Genomic DNA, 19,479 nt, shown 5'->3' on the forward strand with positions numbered 1-19,479 from the left:
ACAGTGGAAAAAAGACAGCCCCTTTAATAAATGGTGCTGGAAAAACTGGACAGCTATATGCAGAAGAATGAAACTCGACCATTCTCTTACACCGTACACAAAGATAAACTCGAAATGGATAAAAGACCTCAACGTGAGACAGGAATCCATCAGAATCCTAGAGGAGAACGTATGCAGTAACTTCTTCAATATCAGCCACAGCAACTTCTTTCAAGATATGTCTCCAAAGGCAAAGGAAACAAAAGCAAAAATGAACTTTTGGGACTTCATCAATATCAAAAGCTTCTGCACAGAAAAGGAAACAGTCAAGAAAACAAAGAGGCAACCCACGGAATGGGAGAAGATATTTGCAAAGGACAGTACAGACAAAAGGTTGATATCCATTTGTATGTCTTCTTTGGAGAAGTGTCTGTTCATGTCTTCTATTTTTTGATGTGATTATCTGTTTTGTGTGTGTTGAGTTGTAGGATTTCTTTATAGATCTTGAATATCAAACCTTTGTTTGTAGTGTCATTTGTGAATATCTCCTCCCATTCTGTGGGTTGCCTCTTTGTTTTGTTGACTGTTTTCTTTGCTGTGGAGAAGATTTTCATCTTGATGAAGTCCCAAAAGTTCATTTTTGCTTTTGTTTCTTTTGTCTTTAGAGACATGTCATGAAAGAAGTTGCTGTGGCCAATGTCAAAGAGATTACTGCCTATGTTATTCTCTGGAATTTTGATAGATTCCTGCCTCATGTTGAGGCCTTTCATTCATTTTGAGTTTAACTTTGTAATGGTGTAAGAGAATGGTCCAGTTTCATTCTTCTATACATAGGTATCCAATTTTTCCAGCACCATTTATTGAAGAGACTGTCTTTTCCCCACTGGATATTTTTTCCTGCTTTGTTGATTATTTGAGCATAGATTTTCATTTCTTGTTTTGTTGAGATACAATTGACATTAGTTTTATCTTTACAACATAATGATTTGTTATTTATTTATATTGGAAAATGATCACCACAGGAAGCCTTGTTAATTTCTGGCACCACAAATAGTTATAAATTATTTTTCCTGAGATGAGAACTTCCTAGATTTAAATTTTTTATCAACATATGATATATTATTTGCTCCAGGGGTACAGGTCTGTGATTCATCAGGCTAACACATTTCACAGCACTCACCATAGCACATACCCTCCCTAATGTGCATGACCAAGCCACCCTATCTCTACGCCCCCACCCCCAGCAACGCTGTTTGTTTTGTGAGATTAAGAGTCTCTTATGGTTTGCCTCCTTCCTAATCCCATCTTGTTGAAATTTTTCCTTCCCTAACCCCCACCACCCCCACTCTGCCTCTCAAATTACTCATATCACAGAGATTATATGATAATTGTCCCTATCTGATTGACTTATTTCACTCAGCATAACACCCTCTAGTTCCTTTCATGTCATTTCAAATGGCAAGATTTCATTTCTTTTGATGGCTGCATAGTATTCCATCATATATATATATACCATATCTTCTTTATCCATTCATCTGTTGATTGACATCTAGTCTCTTTCCATAGTTTGGCTATTGTGGACATTGGTGCTATAAACGTTTGGGTGCATGTGCCCATTCGGATCACTACATTTGTATCTTTAGGGTAAATACCCAGTAGTGTGATTGCTGTGCCATAGGGTAGCTCTATTTTCAACGTTTTGGTCAAGATTTACTCTTGTAGCAACTTTGAAATACGTAACATAGTATTATTTACTATAGTCACATGGTACCTTACATACCATCACTTATTTATTTTATATCTTTTGACCCCCTTCACCCATTTGGCCTACTGACCTACCCCCACACACCTCACAAGCACCCCACTAACCCCCATCTATGGCAACCACCCATCTGTACTTATGAGCTCGTGTTTGTGTTTCATTTATTTATTTTTTTAAGATTCCACATATAAGTGAGATCACCCGGAATTTGTCCTTCTCTGACTTATTTTACTTAGCATAATTTATTTATTTCTTTTTAATCACTTATTTTAATTTGTTTATGAGTATAATACTGAGATACAAGCATGGTCACACACTCCACTGAGGCTGGGGAACAAATGTGGGAGAACAGGCAGAGCAGAGCCTGGGGCAGACCCCAGTACTTACCTGTGCCTGCAGATGCATTGAAGGTCAATGTCCCATTGGGCAGGGCCTGACTTAGGTTTCTCAGCACGTTCTCCAGGCCAGCAAGCAGGTTCGTGGCCACACAGTGTTGCTTTGAGCGGGGCAGGGCCTCCAGGTCCTCAGGGGTCTGCAGCAGCTCATCCACCCCCTGTACAACATCCTGGGGGAGAGCAGACACCGAAGTAGTGCATCATGGGCCAGACAGACTGCATGAAGAGGCTGTCCACTTAGCCTCAAAGTAAAGGTCCTAGAGACTATCTGTTTGGGGGAAAAGGTGACACTGTTTGGGATTTCCTGGGATTGCCCCTGGAATCCAGCCACTCACGGTCAATCCTGTTCTTGAATGCCAAGGATGACATAAATCCAATTTCCAGAAAAGTAAGATGAAAGGTTGTTAGTCGGTGCAGGTGGGTGTCTAATGGTGAGTACAAATACCTGGATGTCTGCTCTTCCCACCCACCTCGGGAGAAGCAGTGCCTCAGGGAGGCCACCGTTGTGTTGGGGGTGACTCTTTCCACACCAAGATTCTCCTGGGCCTTTATGAGATGCCTCCAACTTGTCTCCCCTGGATTCTGACCTTACCTGGATGGTGTCCTGGACAAAGGCTGGTATGAAATTTCTGCCCAGATCTTCGAATCTTTTAAAGAAGCGGGAGAGTCTCTGGGGAGAGGGAAGATGAGGAAGTCAGAGATCCTCAATGTGGGTGTGGAATCTTGGGGAAAATGGCAACCAGGAGGGGTGGGGGACTTTGAGGAAGGATTTCCTGTCTCCTAGTCCCTGCTGGGGCCACTCACCCGGCTCTTGATTCCACGGGGTGGGGTCCAGGTGGGGAAAAAGATGCCTGCAGGGGACAATAGCAGCTCATTAGGTGTGAAAGCATGTGTGTGTGTGTGTGTGTGTGTGTGTGTGTGTGTGTGTGTGTTAGGGGAAGGGGCCTGGGGTCAGGTCAGGCCAAGGACTTTCCAAGGTGGTCATTTGGTTATTCAGGGACCCTAGTTTGGGTATAGAAGCATCAGGAAGACCTCACTGACTCCTCCCTGGTTACTGGGTGCCTTTTCTTATTCACACCGAGGTGTGCTATGGGTGAATGTGGTGCCCAGATGCTCAGCTGCCCAGATATGGATGGAATTGGCCTGAATTCTCCCTGTCTTCAGCTCCAGTTCTCTCAGCTTCCCTGGGCAGCTTTTAGCCAGGGTGGGGACAACATGGCAATATGTGTCCCAGCCTGAGCATTTGGACAAAGACCAGAGTGGGTCTTCTCGGGAACCACATTCAGGGAATATACCACATTTCCCAACCAGGATGCTGTCTGGCTCCCAGTGACAGCTTTTGTTTTAATTTCCTCAGGGCAGCTGCTCACCTGCTTGTCCCCGATATCTCCCACTGCTATCTGGTCTAGATGGGAGCCCCTTCTCATCACCCAATTCTCCACGTTTGTATGGGGGTGCCTCCATGTTATTCTGCTTAGACTCCACACAACATCCTTCTGGATCCTGGTCATCTGGTCTTCTCTCAGGATCAGGAACTGAAATTATTTGGGAGAGTCGGGGTAAGCCTTGTGCAGGGAGACAGACAGAGGCCAAGCATCTGAGAAGGGAGTTCAGGATTCTGAAATTGTTGGCCAGGGAGAGCACAGACCCAGGAAACAGGCCCTCCCATCTTCCCCTTGTAGTGTTTCTGGATGGGGTCCCTGGGTCCAACATGGCCCAAAAGATCTGAGAGTTTTCCTGGCATGGCCAAACCCAAGTGGGCTCTGGTGGGAAAGGTCTCATCCTCGCAGTCACTGATGATGGTGAAGTGGAGGGATTTTCCACTAGAAAGTGTGCTGTGAGCTACTGAAATATATTGAGTGCCATCTTTTTTTTTTTTAAATGTCACAAAAGTAAAATGCCAAAGAGCAAGGGGGATTCTTTGAACTTCCATAAGTGACCCTCTACAGAGGTTTCTGAGCCTTTGGGTTCAATGAGGTACTGATGTCTGGGTAGGTGCTGAAGATGGTTCTCTGATGCCTGGAGAAAGAGCGCTGAGTGACTCCAAACCTCATGGAGGAGGAGATGGAAGACACAAGTGAATTCTTACCTTGGCATGTGTTCTCACTCTCATTCCTGAATGTTCTTGCCCCAGAAATAAGCTTGTAACCTGGAATGCATGTGCAGTAGTAGCTCCCCTCTGTGTTCTGGCAGTCTGCAAATTTCCCACAGGACACTGTCGAGGAGGGACCACACTCGTTGATGTCTGGAAAACAATAGGGCAAAGGGTCACCTCCCAAAGATGTGAGTTCCCATAGGGCAGAGACCCTGGCCTCCAGCCTGACTCAGCCATAGGTACTGGAGAGAACTCAGCTTGCAGGTGGCATTCCTGGGGCAGGTCTGAGCTGGAGACAGCTGCTCCAAATGCCTGCTCACTGCTCCACTCATCTTTGCTCTCTGGCTGGGCCTGAGGGCACCTAGATTCAGATACTCTGCTGTGCCATCATCATCTTCCATGCTGGAAGGAGGTCAGCATACCCTTCTGCAGGTGTTGTGGGGTGGACTGAGGCACTGAATCTCTGCTTGCACTATTGGGGATCTGGGGGTGGGCTCCAGTTAGTGTGACAGTGGCACTGAAGGCCACTCTCGATGCTGAGTCAGTGAAGGGAGTCATGGCTGGAGTCTGTGCAGAGTAACACTCTTTCCTACGTGAGGGTAAAGCCAAGTGGTCTGGCCACTGCTCGTTGGCAGCTTCCACCTCCCATTACTCACGGTGGCCCAAGATACCCCCAGAGTCCTCATCACCCACTGCCTCAGGCTCCCAATGTCAGGTACTTTTATTATCCCCAGGATATTTCTGTGGAAGTTATACTATCTCTGCTTCTGAAGGAGGTCCCCTCTTGTCAGAGACATTGGGAGTGTGAAATGAAGCTGCACAAACTTCCTCAAAGCGGAGTCATTGGTGATGTCTTCTGGCATCTTATCTCTCCCTATTTTTTAAACATGACTGAAAAGATGTCTGTTAGGCAGGTTCTCTTTGAGTAGCTCAGGGAGCTAGGGCTGGACACTGTCAGCTAAAAATAGCAACAGTTTTATAAGAACCATGGACATCAAAATGGAGGCACAGAATATTTGGTCCTGTACATTCCAAAACATTCAAAGTTTCTTCTCTGCACCTGTGGACATTCCTTCTAAGACCCCAGACTAGGCTGTGGGTGTCAGCACCAGGACACGACAGGATGTTGGAAGACACACACCTGATGCATTCATGTTCACCCCCACCTGTGCAATGGGACTGCCCTCCTCTCTTCTCAGATGGAGACAATGGCAAGAGAACTATCTCCAGTGTTGTGGGTTGGGGCGGAGTTGAGTGGGGGTTGATTGAGAAGGAGGCGCAAGGTGTGGAAGGCATGAGGACAGGAAACTCCTCAACCAGACAGACATGCTTCCAGAAAGGAGCTTAGAAGTTACATTAGTGGTAGGATCTCCTTGTCATACTCACTCAGTCAGCAGTCTCCATAAAACACACATGCAAATGCACCAAAGCTGGCTAATAGTCACAACATCTCTTTTTAAAAGTCTGATAGCATCTTTTCCCCAAGTACTAAATGACACACGGATCATAGAAAATATTAAAAATGAGAAAATATGAAAAAGAAAATATGAAAAATGAGAACAAAGAAAATCCACCTGCAAGTCCACCATATATGGACTACTGGAAGATTTAGGATACTTTTTTCCTAAGCTTTTCAAACATACTAGGAACATTGTCCTTTATTATCAATAAATGTGCATCTAAGATGATTTAGTAGATGTAGAATATTTCATGGTGTGAAAATTGTTTATTTCCCCTTTTCTCCACTAATTTTCTTTTTGTGGTAAAATGCCCATAACATATCATATACCATGTTAACCATACTTAAGTCATGTAAATTTCTTTTTAAAATCTTGCATTGTTGAAGAATAAAAACTCTTCTGTTTTAGACGTTGATCTAGGTTCTACAATCTTATAATTTTGATTTGGATAAATCAATCTCTTTGATCCCAATTATGATCATTTAAAAAATGAATCCATAAAATCCATAGAAAAAAAAAGTCTTTGAAATCAGTCTCAACACAGATTGTTTGGATTTGACTACAGAAAACAAAGATAAAGAAGGGGGAATATGCCAAACCAGAAAGCTTTTGTAAAGCAAAGGAAACTATCAATAAAATGAAAAGGCAATCTATAATTTAGGAGAAAATATTCACAAATCATATATCTGAAAAGTGATTAACATCCAAAAAATATATAAAGGACTCACTCAACACAATAGAAAAAACCTAAACAATCCAATTTAAAAAATGGGTAGAGATCTGAATAGACATTTTCCACAGAAGACATACAAATGGCCAACAGGTATATGAAAAAGTACCCAACATCACTCATCGTCATGGAAATGTGAATCCAAACCATAAGGTGGTATCATCTCACACCTGTTGGAATGGCAATTATAAAAAAAGATAAGGAATTGCAAGTATTGGTGAGGATGTGGGCAAAAGAGAACCTTGTTCCCTATTGGAGGGAATGCAAATTAGTGCAACCACTGTGGGAAAAAGTCTGGAGGTTCCTCAAAAAAATTAAAAACAGAACTACTAAAAAAACCAAAACAAAACAAAACAAAAAAACAGAACTACTGTATGATGCAACAATTACACTCCTGGGTATTTATTTGAAGGAAACAAAAACACTAACTTGGAAAGATATCTGCATCACAGCATTTATAACAGGCAAGTTCATTGCAGCATTTATGACAGGCAAGGTAGGGAAACAAAATGTTTCTATCAACGCATGAGTGGATGATGGAAAGTGGTGTAGGTACACAGGGGACTATCATTCAGCCATAAAAGTCATTTGCAACAACACAGATGGATCTTGAGGGCATTATGCTGAGTGAGATATGCCAGAGAGAGAAGGACAAATGCCATATGATTTCACTTATATGTGGAATCTAAAAAGAAACTAACAAAACAGAACTCAGAACAGAGGAATGTAGGTGGGAAATAAAAACCGTGCTAGCTCATGGAACACTACATCAAAAACTAATGATATACTGTATGGTGACTAATGTAACATAATAAAACAAAAACAAAACACAAAAAAAACCACCCAAAAAACAAGCCATGTTAGTTCTGCTTGCCTCATGGGGCTTCTGTGAGGAGTGAGGTGGGAAACCATGACCATGAAGGGGCAGGAGTTCCCAGTGAGCTTATGCTAGGAGACCCTGAGCTTCCAGGCTGCTTCCTCCTGCTGCTTCCATTACTCTTCCCTTTCCCTGTGCTATGAGTATAATCACAGTGATAACAGCAGTGACCATGATAGTAGCTTGTGTCTGACAGTCTGCTCTGTACTAGTCTTTACCAGTTCTTCACACATATGAATTTTAAATCTTACTCCATCCATGGAGGGTAGGTACAATGATTGTCCCCAATTTACAGACAAGCAAACTGAGGCAGAGAGAGGAGGAATAATTTCCTACATGTCAGATGTAATCAGCAGTGAGCTGGGCTTTGAACCCATGTAGCTCAGCTCTGCTGTGTAAGCTCTCAACACTCTACCTACTGATCATGAAAACCAGATTGTCCACTTCCCTTGTACTCCCCCTGCCCTGTCACCTCTCTCTTTTCCTTGATGAAGTGCTGGGTGCTGTTCTCAGTGAGGCTGAGGGCTTGGGAATGCCCCACCATCTCTCAACCCCTGGGCAACTTGCCCCTCCACCACCCCAAGTCCCTGTACCATCACAACTCTCCGACAGGCTGGTGAAGATCACCCCAGATGACGAAATGAATCCTGGGGAGCAGCGACAGGCAGTGGCATTGACACACGTGGATTTTGGAGGGCACCACTGGGCACAGTCTGTGGGGGCAGAGACTGAGGAGATGAAGACCACAGTCAGAGGGTTCAAGAAATGAAGGGAGCCGGATACTAGCTGAGGGTCCAGGGATAGAGCAAGGGGGGTGGGTAGGGAAGGGATTGCTATTACTGGAAAAGCTCAGAAAACCAGGGAGGTGGAATCAGCTTCTTGTATACCCAGAAAGCATCCGTGAGCCTTACTTGTGAATAAGCTCCCTTCCCTACCTCTTGTTGGTGAGAAAACCCAGACACCAGAATTCACTCCCCAGCTTATGCCTCCAGTGGGATAGGCTGGGCAGCCTCACCATTCTGCTTCTGTGCAGGCCTCAGTGTCAACAGCAGCATCACCAAGATCCCTGGGACAGAAAAGCAGATGACACAGGGAGAGTCAACCCCAGTTTCAACCCATGACTGCCTGGTCATTGCCTTCTGCAGCCCATGACTTTCCAGCAGGATCCATGAGGCTCCTCTACTGCACACAGTGCCAAAACTCAGTCTGCATCCCCTCCATCTCCCTGGATTCCCCAAGAAGTCAGTCAAGAATAACCACAAGGAAAACCTTCATGGAACCCCAGGTGCTACAAGTTAAGGGGACAGAGTATACATGGACAGCTGATGTCAGTGACACAACATAGAAATTGAAACCTCTTCCAAAGGAGGGGAGAAAATCTTGAAGGAGAAACTCTTCCAATCCATGTGTCTTGCCCTTATATAGGTTCTTTGTTCTCTGGCAATAGCAGAAATCTGCTTGGAGAAGGCCTGCTTTCTCTTCCTTGGCGAATGTGGCCTTTTCTATTTCACATGGATTATCTTATGAGATAAGAGTGTGGCTAGATGTTCTGTTGTCCAGATGTGGATGGAACTGGTCCAAGTCCTCTCAGTCTGTCAGGCCTGGTGCCCTCAGATTTCCTGGGTGACTCCTAAAGGGGTGGGGACATCACAGCTACCCAACCTGAGGATTTGAACAAGTCCAGAGTGGGCCTTCCTGGGAACCAAGTGCAGGGGAAATGCTATGTACCCAACCAGGAACTGTCATGGCTTCCAGCATTGGCCTTTGTCCTGACATTTCCTGGTTAGATTCTCACTGCCTGCGTAATTCTTGGAATCCCAGCTGTCCTGGCAGACAGCATGCTCCCATCCACGTTAACTCTGAGACTCCAGCTCCACGGAGATGGGCAAAACCCACACCTGAGCCAGGCCCTTTAAGGGGCTTGAGGGCAAGAGTCAAGAGAATGAAGGTGAAGCTGGACAGGCAGCGTCACCTGGACAGTGGCCACCAGGGCTGTGGTAGAGAGTGTGGCTGACATTCAGTCAGGCAGCTTTGGGGCAGTGAAGTTTCCTTTTCTGATCCAGATGATGGAATCTCTGTACTAAAAGATGGTGGTGAGAATATGCAACTGATCAAGGCCAGTGTGGATGAGGGCAAGGTGGCTGGAGAACCAAGCAGGTGTTGATGGGTGAGAGGTGGCCGATGCTTCTGTCTTCTTGGCCCTTGGACTCCCACCAGTGATATAGACCTGTGGGCATTGCCAAATGGGGCTCACCCTCCATCTTCTGTCTCTGAGTGTTCTGGGTTAACCGAGGCCTGGGTTGGCCTCCTTGGAAGAGAGTTAGGACTCTGCAGTGGTCCCCTCTCTTTCCATCTGGTCCAGATGGAAGTCTCTTCCATTCACCTAAATCCCAGAGTGTGTGTAGGGTGGTCCATATCACTCTGCCCATCCCCATACAACATCTTCCAGGTCCCAGTCACCTGAGTTGCCTATAGGCCTATAAACTAAAATTGTCAAGGAGGTTCAGGGCAGAGCTTGCAGGGGGAATTAAAGCTGGAAGGCCAAGAAGCCAGTTCACCATGTCAAGAAGCGTCTTCTCCAGGTGGAGTTATTGGCTAGGGGAAGGGCTGGCCAGGAAAGTTGTGCTAACCCTCGAATCTTCCCCCTTCCTACAATTCTGGACAGGGTTCCCAGGTCCATCCTGGTGTGACCAAGTCTGTGTGGATTCTGGGGCGGGGGGCGGTGGGCAAGGAAGGTCTCATCCTGTCCACCACTGATGAAGCAGAAGAAGACGGATATTACACTGAAACATAATGTGCTGTGAGCTTGTGAAGTTTCCTGAATGCCACCCCTTTGTTTTCTGAAAATAAAGTGCCATGTGGGAAGGGAAGAGGTTCCAAAATTGTGTGAGTGGCACTTTGTGGAGGTATCAGAGCCTTGGGGTTTGGAGAGGGATAGAACTCAGATAGGTGCCCAGATCAGCTCTCTGATGCTTGGAAAGGTGAGCTTAGTGACCCCAAACCTCATGGATGGGGAGATAGAAGGTGCAAAGTCTTTCTTACTTTGACACATGTTCTCACTCTCATTCCTGAATGCTGTCTCAGAAAAGAACTTCTGTTTTAGGTCACAGATGCAGTACTCGTCGTCCATCCTCTGGCAGTCAGCATAGGCTGCACAGGACTTTCTCAACAGTTCACACATGTCGATGTCTAGAATACAAGACAAAGGATCATGTCCCAAAGGAATCCGTTCCCACAAGGCAGAGACCCTGGCCTCCAGCCTGACTCAGCCATAGGTACTGGAGAGAACTCAGCTTGCAGGTGGCATTCCTGGGGCAGGTCTGAGCTAGAGACAGCTGCTCCAGAAAGCCTGCTCACTGCTCTGCTCATCTCTGCTCTCTGGCTGGGTATGAGGGCCCCTAGATTCAGACATTCTGCTGTGCCATCATAGGGGCTGGAAGGAGGTCAGCATACCCTTCTGCAGATGTGGCGTGGACCGAGGCACTGAGTCTCTGCTTGCACTATTGGGGACCTGAGGGTGGGCTCCAGTTAGTGTGACAGTGGCACTGAAGGCCACTCTCAATGCTGAGTCAGTGAAGGGAGTCATGCCTGGAATCTGTCTAGAGTAACACTCTTTCCTACCTGAGGGTAAAGCCAGATGGTCTGGCCACTACCCATTGGCAGTTTCCACTTCCCATTACTCAACGGTGGCCCAAGTTCACCCCAGAGTCCTCCTCATCCACTGTCCCAGGCTCCCAATGTCAGGAATTTTCAAGAAGCCTGAGGATGTCTCTGGAGGAGTCTTGCTATCTCCAGCCCTGGAGGAAGTTTCTCTTATCAGAGCCCGTCACACATATGAAATGAGGAAGCAGCATGCAGATTCTCACAGCTGAGTCACTGGGGGAGGGGGGCGTTGGTCTGGTCTCTTACCTCTCCCTCTTCTCTACACATGAGAGGAAAGAGTTTCATGAGCCAGGGTCACTGAGCATCTCAGGGACCCAGAGAGCAGGGGCTCTGACTCATCCCTGGCTAAAAATAACAGTTGAATGAGAACTAGCAAGTCAAGAATGCATCAAAATGCAGGGACAGAATGTTCGTTCCTGTACCTTCCAAACAGGGCAACAAAACTTTAGAGCCTGAAAGAACTCATGGAATCATGCAGAGTCAGGGCAGGCAACTGGGTCCCCCAGAGCAGAGTGTCCTACCTGAACTTATGGATGTCCCTTCTAAGGCCCCAGACCAGGCTGTGGGTGTCAGCACCAAGACATGACAGGATGTGGGAAGACACACACACACATGATGCATTCGTGTTCACCCCCATCTGGGCAATGGGACAGCCCTCCTTTCTTCTCAGATGGTGGCAATAGCTGGACACCTGCCTTCAAGGTCGTTGGGTGGCATGGAGTCAAGTGGGGACAGGAGGGAATGAGGTGTGCATGAGGGGAAGACATGATATGAGAAATCTTCAACCGACAGGCGTGCTCCCAGGAAGGAGCTGGGATCCTGGTGCACCATCAGCAGGGCTCGTCACCATGCTCACCCAGCCATGAGTCTCCATGAGACACACATGCACAAACGCAGGGGGATCCATTAGGGATACCTCTCGGGCATAGAGGGGCTGGGCGGGAGTCCCAACACCACCTTTTATTCCATGGTAAATTAACTTTCCCCCAAATATTAAATGACAGATGGATACTTAGAAGGACAAAGAAAATGTAAAAAAATGAAAACAAAGAAAACCACGTATAAGTCCACTACACAGACTACTGGTATTTTTAGGGTATTTTTTCTTTTCTTCTCAAAAATATTAGAAAATTTTCCTTTTCTTTTCAATAGATATGCATCTAAGACTATTTTGAGTACCTGAAAATATTTCATGTAAAATATTCATGTAAAATGTTTTTTGAGGCAAACTTTAGTTTTAGCTTCATTTATTCAAATTGTATTTATTTTCACCTTAAAGGAAAATCAATTTTTGTTTTCTTAAAGATTTTTATTTTGTTTATTTGACAGAGAGAGAAAGAGAGGGAGAGAGCACAAACAAGGGAAGAAGCAGTCAGAAGGAGAAGGAGAAGCAGACTTCTCACTAAGCAAGGATCCTGATGCGGGGCTTGATCCCAGAATCCTGGGATCAAGACCTGAGCTGAAGGCAGATGTTCAACTGACTGAGCCACTCAGATGACCCAATTTTTTGTTTTTCTGATTTGAGAAAAATAGTTGATTTTCTTTATAAGAATGAAATTTCTTTCTTTCTTTCCTTCTTTCTCAATATATTTTAACAACTGTGTTGTTTTAAATTTAAGGTTATTTCACCAGTTCATTATTAGTATTTATTTGTTTATTACTATTATTATTATTTATCATATCACACGCCCTCTTTAATTCCCATCACCCAGTTACCCCATCTGCCCGCCCACCTCCCTTTCTGCAACCCTTAGTTTGCTTCCTGGAGTCAAGAGTCTCATATGATTTGTCTGCCTCAATGATTTCTTCCCATTCAGTCTTCCCTCCCTTCCCCTATCATCTTCTGCACTATTCTTTATGTTCCACATATGAGTGAGACCATATGATAATTAGGTATCTCTGATTGAGTTATTTCTTTTTAAGTTAAAATTGTTACCTTTATTTAAATGTTTTGAAACGATATTCAGATATAACAAGATTTTTAAAAGCATACCCTTCTAAGTTTGTATCATTTCTTAAGCAGATACGTAGTATAATTTAATTCTTGGATTTTGAAAATATTTTTAAAAGAAAGTTTATTTGAGAGAGAGAGCGAGAGCGAGAGCGAGAGATCGAGAGAGCAGGGGGAGGGGCAGAGGGAGAGGGAGACAAGCTGATTCCCTGCTGAGCAGTCGGCTTATCTCCCTTTCCCTTGGGGTTCTATCCTAGGACCCTCAGATCACAACTCTGAAATCAAGAGTCAGGTTTTTAACTGACTGAGCCACCCAGGTACCCTGAAAGTTTACTTAAGTATCCTTAAAAATAGTTAAAAAATACTTAAAAATAAGTTTACTTAAAAATACTTAAAAATAAGTATACTTAAAAAGTGTAAGTATACTTAAAAAGTATAAGTATACTTTAAAAAAGTATACTTAAATTCTCAGCATAGTAGAAAAAACCTACAGGTAACATCATACTGAGTAGAGAAGAACTGAATGATTTTCCCCTATCAGGAAAAAGACAAGGTTTGCAAATTTTTTCTAGTAACGATTTAGAAAAAATAACCTAGGTTATAATAAAGCCATCGAGTCCTCAAGTCTCATTTTCTGTTGAGCCGAATTGTTCAAGTTCGTGTAAGCTATTATTTTAGAGTATAAATGTGTATGTCTTTAATGTTGAATTCTTTGTATAAATAATACAATTGAAATGTAGCATTAGAATACTATTTCCATTTGCAGTAAATCTTGTCCATATTTTTTCCATCAGCCCTRATAAAGTTMAGAGAATTGCAGAGCTATTTATAAGGGAAAAAAATATTTCAGGGGCAAAATAAATGATTTAAATAGTGCTAAACAATACTATCTTATTTTCTTGCATAGGGCTCTTTAGCTTATTTTTTTTGTTGTTGTTGTTTATTGCAGCATTATTACAATAGCCAATATATGTAGCAACCTGTGTACCTGTCAACAGATGAGTGGATAAGGGACATGTGGTACATACACAATAGGATGTTACAGAGCCATAAAGTGGATGAGATTATGCCATTTGAGACAATATGAATGGACCTAGAGAGTATTATGTTAAGTGAAATAAGATTGAGAAAGAAAAATACCATATGATATCACTCATAAATGATATCTAAAAAAACCCCCAAACGAATAAAACAAAGACGCAAACAAAAAGCAGAATCAGACCTATAAATACAGAAAGCAAACTGATGGTTCCCAAATGAGAGTGGGGCCGGGGTTTGGGTGAAGGGGAGTGGGAAATGCATGCTATCAATTATGGAATGAATAAATCATGGGAAGAAAAGACACAACATAAGGAATATAATAGCAATCTGTTGATTTATGGGGGCAGATTGTAGCTATACTTGTAGTGAACATAGCATAATGTATAAATTTGTCTAATCATTATGTTGTACATCTGAAACTAATGTAACATTGCATGTCCAATATACTCAAATATAAAAGACTTTAGAAATATTTTCTTTCTTTTTTAAGATACATTTTCATTGAAGTATAATTAACATAGAGTGTTATATTAGTTTCAGATGTACAACACAATGATTTAACAGTTCTAAACATTTCTTGGTGCTCACCATGGTAAATGTAGTCATCACTTGTCACCAAACAATATTATTATAGTATTATTGACTATATTCCCTATGCTGTGCTCCTCATCTCTATGACTTATTTATTTTATAGCTGGAAGTTTGTAACTCTTAATCTCATTTATCTATTTTGCCCATCCCCCTGCCACTTCCCCCTGGCAATCACCAGGTTTCTCTCTGTATTTAAGAGTCTGGTTTTATTTTATATTTTATATTCAACATATATGTGGAATCATACAGTATTTGTCTCTTTCAGACTGACTTATTGCACTTGATGGTATGCCTTGTAGGCCCATTCATGTTGTCGCAGATGACAAGATCTCTTTTTTATGGGTGAGTAATATTCCATCGCCAATGGATGCCACATAGATGATGGATACCATAGATGAAATGGTTTATTTACCATTTCATCTATGGATGAACACTTGAGTTTCCTCCACATCTTGGCCATTGTAAATAATGTTGCAATAAATGTTGGTGCATCTATCTTTTTGAATTAGTGTTCTTGCTTTCTTTGAGTAAATACCCAGTAGTGAAATCACTGGATCATATGGTGTTTCCATTTTTAATTTTCTGAGGAACCTCCATACTGTTTTCCACAGTGGCTGCACCAATTTACATTCCTACTAACAGTGCACAAGGTTTCCTTTTTCTCCACATCCTCACCAATACTTAAAAACACCTTAGTTTTATATCTGGACATGCTTCTATCACTTTATTCGTTGTAAGACTTTGGATAAACCACTTGATCTCTTTGAGCCTAAATTTGGTAATTTAAGAAATGATGCTACCCAGAAATCATGAAATTCACAGAAGAAAATGGGGAGTAGTCTTTTTGACATTGGTGTAGGCAGTGATTTTTTGGACTTGACACCAAAAACAAAGACAACAAAAGCAAAAATAGACCAGTGAGACCATATCAAACTAAAAACTTCTGTACAGTAAGGGAAAGCATCAACAAAATGAAAAGCCTATCGACAATTTGTGAGAAACTATTTGCAAATTATATTATCACATAAAGGATTAACATCAAAAATACCTAAAGAATTCATACAACTCAATAGCCACCTCACAAATAATATTATTATTAGTCAATTTTAAGATGGGTAGAAGACCTGAATATATATTTTTCCAAAGATGACCTCCAAACAGCCAAGAGGTACATGAAAATGTACTCAACACCACTAATCATCAGGAAAATGTAAATCAAAACCACAATGAGATATTACCTCCCACTTGTCAGAATGGCTGTTATAAAAAAGACAAGAAATAACAACTTTTGGTGAGGGTGTGGGAAAAAGGGAAATTTGTGCATTGTTGGAGAAAATTTAAATTAGGAAGCCAGGATCCTGAGGGGATAGGAGTTCCTGGTGGGCTCATGCCAGGAGAAAGCCCTGAGCTTTCAGGCCATCAGTATTTCTTCTCTCCTATTGCTTCCACTTCTCTCCCCTTTCTTTCTGCTATGAGAATAATCACAGCTATAACAGCAGTGACCATGATGATAGCTTGTGTTTGACAGTCTGCTCTGAACTAGTCTTTACCTGTTCTTTATACATGTGAATTTTAAATCTTACTCCATCCATGAGGGGTAGGTACAATGATTGTCCCCAATTTACAGACAAGCAAACTGAGGCAGAGTGAGGAGAAATAATTTCCTACATGTCAGATGTAATCAGCAGTGAGCTGGACTTTGAACCCACGTAGCTCAGCTCTGCTGTGTAAGCTCTCAACACTCTACCTACTGATCATGAAAACCTTCCACTTCCCTCATACTCCCCCTGCCCTGTCACCTCTCTCTTTTCCTAGATGAAGTGCTGGGTGCTACTCTCAGTGAGGCTGAGGGCTTAGGATGCTCCACCATCTCTCATATCTGTTTCCCTGGCTCTCCAACACCCCATGCCCCTATACCATCAAAGCTCTCCAACAGGCTGGTGAAGATCTCAGATGAAGAACTGAATCCCAGGGAACAGCGACAGGTGGTGGCATTGGCCCATGCAGAGTTCATAGGGCACCAGGGAGCACAGGTGTGGGGGAACTAGCAGTCAGGATGGAGACCACAGCCAGAAGTTTCACAGAATTGGATGAAGTCAGCTGCCAGCTAAGAGTCCATGAGTAGAGCAGGGGAAGGTAGGGAAGGGATGGCTGCCATCAAAAGAGGAATGGACCAAAGACTGGACATTTGGAGAGGAAGAAATAGTTTGTCTTATCTCGAGAAGACCATCTTGGAGCTTCACTTGGAGAATAAGCCTCCTTTTCCCCTTGTCAGTGTAGAAACCAGACCCAGCATATGCACTCCTTAGCTTATGTCACTAAGTCTGCAGACTCACCTCTACTGTACTGTGCTGAAGCTCCCAATGTCAACAGCAGCAGCATCAAAAGTCCTACAGCAGAAAAAAAAAAACAGTGAGAGAACAAAGGGAGGAGAGTGGAGTTCCAATTTCAACTCCTGGTGGCATGGTCATTGCCTCCTAGGGATGTGGCTCTCCACCATGCAGCTCACAGCTTTCCAGCGGCATCCATAAGACTCTTGCACCTTATGCAAAATTGAGGACCAGCCCTATTACCTCCCTCTCCCTAGATTCCATAAGGAGTCAGTCACTAATGGACACCATCCTCATGGAATCTCAGTGTTACAGGTAAGGGGACAAAATATACACAGACAGCTGATATCAGGGACACAACTTAGAAATTACGGACTCTGCTGATGGAGGGGATAAATCTTGAAGCACAAAGTCCACGGATTGGTGTGTTCTGCCCATAGCCAGGTCCTTTGTTCTCTGACAATGGTAGAAATCTACCTTGAGTATTTCTCTTAGAGGATTATTACTCCTTGTTTAACCCACATATTTTGGGGCACACAAGAGGATCATGGGTTTGGGAGTCAGCCAGCCCCAAGTTTGAGTCCAGCTTACAGTAGTATTGGCGAGGCAGGAAGCCCAGGAAACACAGGAGGGGAAGCTGATGATAAGTGAGGGGTAAGAACTAAGGCGCCAGCAGGTAGAGCCACCATCTCCTGGTTAAGTGGTCTCTCCAGGTACAGTGCCCATGGCTTCTACGGTTCATAACAAGTGAGCTCCTGGCCATCCTACAGTGCATTGAGGGCACAGCCTTTCCCTTTATCTCCTAGGCTGGTCCTAAGTGATGAGTCACTGGACAGGCTTCATGGTATCAAAACCACTACAAGTGTGAGGGGACTACTCTACAGGCAGTCACCTGCCCACCTATTAGAGTTTCATTCCATTCATGGGAGGTAATGAACTCTATGAAAAATCTTTCCATATCTCAGTGCCATCATAGGATTTTCTAAAATGTGCCCAGCATTAAAAATAATCATGTTCCACACATCAGATGATAAGAAATATGACTATTTTCACAAAAACAAGGGAACAAATTACAACCAACAAGGACAATATATAAGGAACACAACTTGTTATGTAACAGGTATTATCCTAACCATTGAGGGAAATAAAGACCAATCAGCATTAAGCTGTCCTTTCTATTATGCACCGTTATTGCCCTTTCAACCATTCCATGACCCACACAAAGCCCATGGACTAAAGGATGATGTTTTTCTTAGTTCATTAGAATTTTCAGAGGATTTTGTTATGTACCCTTGTGAAAAAAAATAGTATAGGTGGTATGGGGTTAATTTCATGTATCAATTTGGTTGGACCCTGATATTTGGTCAAACACCTGATGGGCAGATGTTTTTTAAATGAGATTAATAATTAAATCAGTAGACTCAGAGTAAAGCAGATTATCCTCCATAATGTGAGTGGACCTCATCTAATCAGTTGAGGACCTCAGAAGAAAAAAGACTGCACTCCTCTGAGGAAGAGGTAATTCTGTTTTCAGAATGACTTCAGACTTGAGATGTAACATCAAGTCAGTCTGCTGGCCTGCCGTACAGAGTATCAATTTCCCAACCTCCACAATTGCATGAACCAAGTCCTTAAAATAAACGAATCTCTCTTTCTCTCCTTCACCACCTTTCTCTCTCTCTCTCTCACACACACAAACACACACACACACACACAGATACAGACACATATTATATTGGTTCTCTTTCTCTGAAGAAACTGGGCCAATATAGCTGATAAAATGAGAAATCTCTGTTGGATTGTCTCCAGGAGTAAGTTTTACTCTTTTTCTCCTTTGAGACTAGATATAAATGAGCCAACATCCTTCATAAAATCTCTTCTCTTTGTCCTTTAGAGAGAAAGTGAGAAAACAAAACAGATTATCAAGAACATAGAATATTCGCTAACTGGATAGAGAGTTACCAGACAGCTTTAGTTATCTGTCATTATTGTTATAATTCTACCTACCTGGCAACAGTAGATTTTTGTTTCTCATGATGCAGACAACTGTGAGCCCAGGCACAGAGGACGTCTTGTCTTGGTCTGTGTGTATTACAAAGACCTCCTGTTTCAAGTTTGACTTGGGCTCCAGAGGGACTGCCATAGGAAACCACCAGTCTGGATCCTTTGTTTCCTGAGACTGTCTTGTGATTAACTTCTCAGAAACTTCACTTCTATTTTTTAAGTATTTGCATAGCATTAGTGGTGTTTGTACTGAAAGCCTCCTTGAAGGTTTTTTTTTTCTATAAATTTTTTTTATTAATTTCTTTTCAGTGTAACAGAATTCATTGTTTATGCACCACACTCAGTGCTCCATGCCATATGTGCCCTCCACAATACCCACCACCTGGCTCCCCCACCCTCCCACCCTCTGCCCCTTCAAAACCCTCAGATTGTTTTTGAGTCCATAGTCTCTCATGGTTCATCTCCCCTTCCAATTTCCCTCATCTCCCTTCTCCTCTCCATCCCCATATGTCCTCCTTGTTATTTGTTATGCTACACAAATAAGTGAAACCATATGATAATTGACTCTCTCTGCTTGACTTATTTCACTCAGCATAATGTC

At 43.1% G+C, this 19,479-nt stretch overlaps 1 protein-coding gene across 1 annotated transcript in view; it reads right to left on the reverse strand.

The window, feature by feature from the left end:
- Nucleotides 1-19,040, reverse strand: part of LOC116854210 (adhesion G protein-coupled receptor E2-like) — a 39,869-nt gene extending 20,829 nt beyond the window's left edge. Inside the window, exons 1-10 of the mRNA XM_032835930.1 lie at nucleotides 18,882-19,040; nucleotides 16,881-16,934; nucleotides 10,341-10,487; nucleotides 8,314-8,364; nucleotides 7,892-8,026; nucleotides 4,226-4,381; nucleotides 3,507-3,671; nucleotides 2,941-2,987; nucleotides 2,729-2,806; nucleotides 2,129-2,306 (exon numbers count right to left, since the gene is read on the reverse strand). Of these exons, the coding sequence (XP_032691821.1) occupies nucleotides 2,129-2,306; nucleotides 2,729-2,806; nucleotides 2,941-2,987; nucleotides 3,507-3,671; nucleotides 4,226-4,381; nucleotides 7,892-8,026; nucleotides 8,314-8,364; nucleotides 10,341-10,487; nucleotides 16,881-16,934; nucleotides 18,882-19,017 (1,147 nt within the window). The 5' untranslated portion in view covers nucleotides 19,018-19,040. The remainder of the gene's footprint in view (nucleotides 1-2,128; nucleotides 2,307-2,728; nucleotides 2,807-2,940; nucleotides 2,988-3,506; nucleotides 3,672-4,225; nucleotides 4,382-7,891; nucleotides 8,027-8,313; nucleotides 8,365-10,340; nucleotides 10,488-16,880; nucleotides 16,935-18,881) is intronic.
- Between the last annotated feature and the right edge of the window lie 439 nt (nucleotides 19,041-19,479).

The sequence above is a fragment of the Lontra canadensis genome, unplaced genomic scaffold (genome assembly GCF_010015895.1).
Source record: "Lontra canadensis isolate GAN:19392208 unplaced genomic scaffold, GSC_riverotter_1.0 scaffold88, whole genome shotgun sequence".
In the NCBI taxonomy this organism is placed as follows: domain Eukaryota; kingdom Metazoa; phylum Chordata; class Mammalia; order Carnivora; family Mustelidae; genus Lontra; species Lontra canadensis.